The sequence below is a fragment of the Vicia villosa genome, linkage group LG6 (genome assembly GCF_029867415.1).
Source record: "Vicia villosa cultivar HV-30 ecotype Madison, WI linkage group LG6, Vvil1.0, whole genome shotgun sequence".
Classification (NCBI taxonomy): domain Eukaryota; kingdom Viridiplantae; phylum Streptophyta; class Magnoliopsida; order Fabales; family Fabaceae; genus Vicia; species Vicia villosa.
The window spans coordinates 1,745,190-1,751,297 of NC_081185.1; the positions used below are offsets into that span (position 1 = coordinate 1,745,190).

Genomic DNA, 6,108 nt, shown 5'->3' on the forward strand with positions numbered 1-6,108 from the left:
ATATATTTCAATATTTTATATCTAGTTCTTTTATCTTTTTTATAATTCACATTTTAGATCAAAGTAAGACTTCTGGCCGCTCATGCTTCTCTCAAGTGTTATATATATGCATCCATGAGGAAGCACCAAGATGGAGTTCCAGATGAGTACTCGACATTATTACCATTGTTCCAAAAGAGCTCGAGTGTTCTAGGGAAGTACTGGATCCATACATTGAAGGATTATAGTTATATAAGCCTGTGCCTGAGCCCAAAGAGGAAGGTAAGCATGAACATGAACCTTCCAGATATTCATGGGTGCATACTTTCATCTCGGAGACAAACCTGGATCATTATGATTATGTTGGTGTCATCAGAGTTTCTTTCTCATTCTAGTCGCACTTTACTTGCAGTGGAATCTGTTTCTTGATGGGCTGCAATCACCTGTTGTTTCTTCAAAATTACGGCCATGCTTAGATGAATCTTGGCCTGTAATTTTGCAAGCACTTGCAATCGACTCAGTTCCAGTGAATTCTGAAGGAGATGATTCCACCAAAGCCTCAGTCAAAGAAACTGACAAACATAGTGCTGCTAAATGTCAGTATAGCATGGTCCAATTGAAGTTTGAAGATTTCAAGTTCTTATGGGGATTTTCTCTTCTTGGTCTGTTTCAGTCACAACATCCTATCCTGTACAAACCAATTATACAGTTGGCTTTTGTTAATGTGAAGCATGGTGGGAACTCCCCAAGCGATGATGTGAACCCCCCAGGCTTGAAATTATATGAAATTGTACTACCAATGTTTCAATTTCTTTCAACTGAGAGTTTTTTTGGAGAGGGACTGCTTAACATGGATATTTGTAAAGAACTGCTGCAGGTGGGTGTTGTTTCTTACAGTATTATTTAACATACAGTTCTAAGACATCATTTTATTTTTGTAGTGGGTGCAACATTCAGCCCTCTCAATCAAGTCCTATTACCTTCATGATATTTCCCTAATAGCTTAAGCTTTTTTTTTGTTTTGAAGATTTGGTCCTTTATATGGTATTAATGCTTCTATTGACTTACCCATAAAAAAAATGCTTCTTCTATTGACCAAGTGGCCAATAGCTCAATCCTTTGCAATTTACATAAGGTAAAGTGGGTCTATGCACTGTCTATGCTTACGGGTCCCTACGCGAGGTAATGTGTAAAACCAATGATGTTCCTCCACCTAACCATGTTTAAGGAGAAATTATCCTTGACACAGAACTTGCATGTATGTTTGACATGCAAAGTAGATATTCAATTCAATTTGTGATTTAATAGATTAATCCCGGTGAAATAGGTTCTCTGTTTTCTTCAATGTATATAATTATTACAAATTTGGAGCTGCAACAGCGTTGAATTGGGAGCACCTAAAATTCTTAAATCTACTGACAGTCAGTATTGCTAACATACCTGCACTAAGTCAGTATATCAATGCCAATCCACTACTCTGTATGAGGATATTGGACTGTAAAATAGTTCTGCTTGTTTTTATTCATGACAAGTTCTTTGAACATAGTTTAATACACATAAGGAATTATCATGTAGAGAATTCTAATATTTTTTTATCGTGTTTAATGGATGCAGATTCTTTCATATTCCACATACATGGATAATTCTTGGAATAGTCTTGCAATATCAATTTTATCACAGGTACGCATTCGAGAAATTGATTTCAGGATTTTAACTCTGCATTATATTTTATATCCCTGTAGGGTATGTTTTTCAAAACACTGAAAGTCCTCGTTTTCTTATTAGGCACGATTTGTTGTTGAATGGCGTGTTAATCTTATTAGCTGTTCTCCTAATTGGTTCACTTTTTATGACATGCAAAGTTCAAGTTTCATTTGTTTTCCCTACAGGTTGCCAAAAATTGCCCGGAAGAGATTTTCAATAGTGAAAATTTTGCTTTGATAACGATGGAACTTTGTATACACTACCTTTTAAAAATATTTCACAGGTAATTGATTTCCTGTGACTAATAACTTATTGTAGTTTCTTATTTGATAAACATTTTTGCATATATAATATGCTAAATATTCATGAATGTCTGTTGTCCAGAACTGACACAATTTCAGTAGATCATCCAACCTCTGGAGAAAATGTGATACATACACTATGTAGCACAACTGTGGCAGTAATTAAACGTATTGAGAACAAGGTGTGCCTGTTTTGTATGATTCTAGATAACTGGTTTTTATCTCAGCTACTATCATTTTTTACACATTTAAAATTATATTTTCTTGGAAGTCCTGGTGCAATTTTTTAATCCTAAAAGATGATTATCATTACTGACTTGCTCTGATTATGGTTACTCAAGATGACCCAACATCCAAAATCAATGGTTCTAGCATTAGTTTTAGTTGGCTACAAGTGTGTTAAGGAGGCTTCAACTGAGGTTTACTTATCAGAAGCTATTGACATGGTCAACTGTACAATACCTTTGTTAAAGAGAATAAGTGATGGTGAGCTATTTTAGTCCAAGTCAGTTTTATCCATATGCATACTTCCCACCCCGTGAAAAATAAAATTTGATTCATTCAACTGCATAACTAAGGGAGTTATTCTCAATTTTATTTTGTAGATGAGGCTGCGCTGGATGATAGCATTCTTCCTTTAAGAGAAATGTTTGAAACTTGTCTGAGTGTTATTGCTGCTTTGATTAAGTATGGCATCGAGGAATTCCATTTGCAGGAGGTTAAGAGTTTAAACCAACGGAAACTAATACATGCAAAGCTTGCATTTTCTCTTGAACAAATCATATTAATTGCGAAACTGGCTCTTGAAAGCAAATATGTTGATAATTGTGAAGCAAGCAAATCCATCTGTGTTATTGCAATAAGATATTGCGTTCGATGTTTCCAAACTGTACTCAGCGATTCCAATATGCAGGTAAATGAATATGTAGGAAATATCACATCGTTGATGTAACCCAGAGAGAAATACCGATGACTGTAATTTGTTGTTGACAGGTCCAAGTTATAGGTTTGCAATTTCTTAAAGCCAGGATTCAAAGAGGTGTTAATACAGAAGATAACTCATTCTTAATGTTTCTTGCTGGGGAGCTAATTACTGATATTTTCACATTGATCCACAAAATGTTAAAGGTACACATTTGCTTTTGTTTTGCCAATAATGTGACTAATAATATCATGAGTTCATTTTATTTGCTCATTGAATTTTGCAATTCTTCGTGTTGCTAAAGGATTTATATTTCTTTTGATAGCAGAATACTCTAACGAAAGAGTCGGTAAACATTGCCAGTGAATGTTTAAGTCTCATGGTGGTGTTACAAGCCCTAGCTAAAGGTAATGACTGCCAGAGAAGTTTTATGACCTTACTTCTGGAGGCCATTGTCACGATTTTCTTGTCAACAACCGACGGGTTTTCTCCGGTAATCAATATAAACTGAGATTTTCTATTGTTGGAGTTAGCTCCTCGTGATTTTATTATGCATTCTTTTGATCATTCAAACAAATGACAGGAAATAAGGGATTTAAGAAACACAGCCATCAAGCTTGTTTCTCGCCTTGCTCAAATTCCTTCATCAGCCATGCATTTCAAGGATGTTTTACTATCAATGCCTCCTCTGCACCGCCAGGAACTTCAGGTATTTTTGGTGCTATTCTTTTTTCTGTGCAACGTAATGATACGCTTCCATTATAATTCATTTGTAATTTTTTATTAAAAAGAGAAAGGTTAACCTAGATAAACGATAAGATGTTTTGCAGAGGATAATATAACATCATTTTAATTTTAATAACGATGCATTGAGTCATGGATTCTGTTACAGATGTTTAGGAACTTTGTCCATATTCTGATAAAATCTCCTGTTGCTTACTTCTGTATTGCCACGACATGCAGGGGGTAATACGAGCTTCTGTAACACATGATAAAAACCAAACAGAACTAAAAATTCCAGTTTTGGATATTAAAATGCCGAAGCCAGTGGGAGTAAGTGAAGAGAAACATCCCGCACCTTCAGCTGCTGTGATGAAAACAGATGAGAATAACGAGGAGGAAGATGATGACAGTGAAGATGATTGGGATGCTTTTCAATCTTTCCCAGTCTCTAAAAATGAAGGTGGAGATGAATCAAACACAGAGCATTCTGCCAAAGAGAAAGATCCTAGCATTGTTGAAAGCTCATCAGATATGGAAGTTTCTACTGCAGATGTTGAGTTTCATGATCAAACTGGTCCTGGGGTTAACGAGCCAAGTGACAATGAGAATCAAAAGATGGAGGAAGAATCGAAGAGCTCTATACTTCAAGAAGTGCCATCATCAATCTCAGGAAATGAACTAAATTCTCGTGATCAGAAATCAGATGATAATGAACAGTATAATAGAGGTGAAGAAGATGCTAAGGAAGATGGTGTGGATGAAAATGAGAGTCATGACTCTAAGCCAGGAATGTCTGAAAGTCCAGCAGAAAAGGAACATCCAGAGATTGAGGAAGAATTGCAAAGCTCTGGGCTTCAAGAAGATGCATTACCAATCCCAGGAATTGAACTAGTTTCTTGTGATCAGAAGCCTGAAGTAGAAGCAGAAGGATCAATTAAAGAGGAAGTACCTGATCAAGCAGTATCAGATTCTTCGGCACTTCAACAGGGATTTTTTGAATCAGATAATAATGAACAGTATAATAGATGTGATGAAGATGCTAAGAAAGACAATCTGAATAAAAATGAGAGTCATGACTCTCAGCATGGAATGTCTAAAAGTCCAGCTGAAAGTGCACATCAAGAGGCGGAGGAAGAATTGCGAAGTTCTGAGCTTCAAGAAGAGGTATCCCCAATCCCAGGAAATGAACTAGTTTCTTGTGATCAGAATCCTGAGGTAGAAGCTGAAGGATCAATTGAAGATGCACCTGAACAGGCAGTATCAGATCCTCCGGAACGTCAACAGGATTGTGATGAAGGCGGTAAGGAAGACGGTGTCGGTGAAAATGAGAGTCATGACCCTAAGCGAGGAACATCTGAAAGTCCAGTAGAAAGTGCACATCAAAAGATGAACGAAGAATTGGGAAGCTCCGAGCTTCAAGAAAAGGTGCCATCAATCCCAAGAAATGAACTAGATTCTTGTGATCAGAAGCCTGAGGTAGAAGCTGAAGAACCAACTGAAGAGGATGTTCCTGAACAGGTAGTATCAGATTCTCCGGAACGTCAACAGTGTGTTCTTGAGTCGGATAATATTGAACAGAGGAACAGATGTGATGAAGACAAAAAGAAAGACGGTGTGAATGAAAATGAGAATTACGACTCTAAGCAAGGAATCTCTGAAAGTCAAGGAGAAATTGCATATAAAGAGATAGAGGAAAAATTGGTAAGTTCAATCGCTGGTAATGAACTAGATTCTTGTGATCAGAAACCTGAGGTAGAAGCTAAAGGATCAACTAACGAGGATATGCATAAACAAGTTGTATCAGATTCTCCGTAGCTTCAAAAGGGTGTTTCTGAGTCAGATAATAATGAACAGTGTAACAGATGCGATGAATATGCTAAGACTTGGTAAGTCAAACGTCGTAACTCAGCAAGGAATGTGAAAGTCCAGTAGAAAGTGAACAGAATAGTACAAAATTAGAATGATTAGCTGAAGAGTGAAGACTATAGAGAATGAAATATTTGTCAGCCTGTAATATGTTGCATGTAGTTTTTATTTATTATTGCCTCACATTGATTTGCTAGTACACTGGGTTCCAAATTTCCATAGCTAGAGTTTTATGACATTCAACCTCTATTCAGAATTTGTTGCTGAGCTGAATGATGGATTGCTATCACATTTATTTCGGAGTTTTGATGATATACTGAAATTGTCAGTTATGAACAACAGACATTCATGAATGTTTAATATATATCCTATGCAAATTATTTATTGGTTACTTGTTGGAATAGGAAAAGAAGAAGACTTCTTACGTTTTCTTGGAAATAAAAAATGAAAACTAATGGGTTTAAAGTAAAAGATTGGCTCAAGCATAATCAGTTTCAATATTTTGTGTCCTTTTTATTCAAATTCAATTTTTTTTTTAATGAAATGGTGAATTAGACGGAAATATAAGTGGATTGTTTTGTAAATTTTGAAGCTTTGATTGCAATTATTTAC

General features: G+C 36.0%; 1 protein-coding gene across 3 annotated transcripts in view; it reads left to right on the plus strand.

The window, feature by feature from the left end:
- LOC131608720 (protein SWEETIE-like) overlaps positions 1-5,835 on the plus strand; it is a 29,387-nt gene extending 23,552 nt beyond the window's left edge. For 2 of the 3 annotated variants that reach the window (XM_058880236.1, XM_058880239.1), the window contains 11 exons: positions 58-261; positions 392-856; positions 1,594-1,659; positions 1,869-1,966; positions 2,068-2,167; positions 2,327-2,471; positions 2,591-2,898; positions 2,979-3,113; positions 3,233-3,400; positions 3,491-3,616; positions 3,871-5,835. In XM_058880236.1, the coding sequence (XP_058736219.1) occupies positions 58-261; positions 392-856; positions 1,594-1,659; positions 1,869-1,966; positions 2,068-2,167; positions 2,327-2,471; positions 2,591-2,898; positions 2,979-3,113; positions 3,233-3,400; positions 3,491-3,616; positions 3,871-5,445 (3,390 nt within the window). In that variant the 3' untranslated portion in view covers positions 5,446-5,835. The remainder of the gene's footprint in view (positions 1-57; positions 262-391; positions 857-1,593; positions 1,660-1,868; positions 1,967-2,067; positions 2,168-2,326; positions 2,472-2,590; positions 2,899-2,978; positions 3,114-3,232; positions 3,401-3,490; positions 3,617-3,870) is intronic. The other variant, XM_058880238.1, reaches the window with a different exon arrangement.
- Positions 5,836-6,108: the final 273 nt, after the last annotated feature.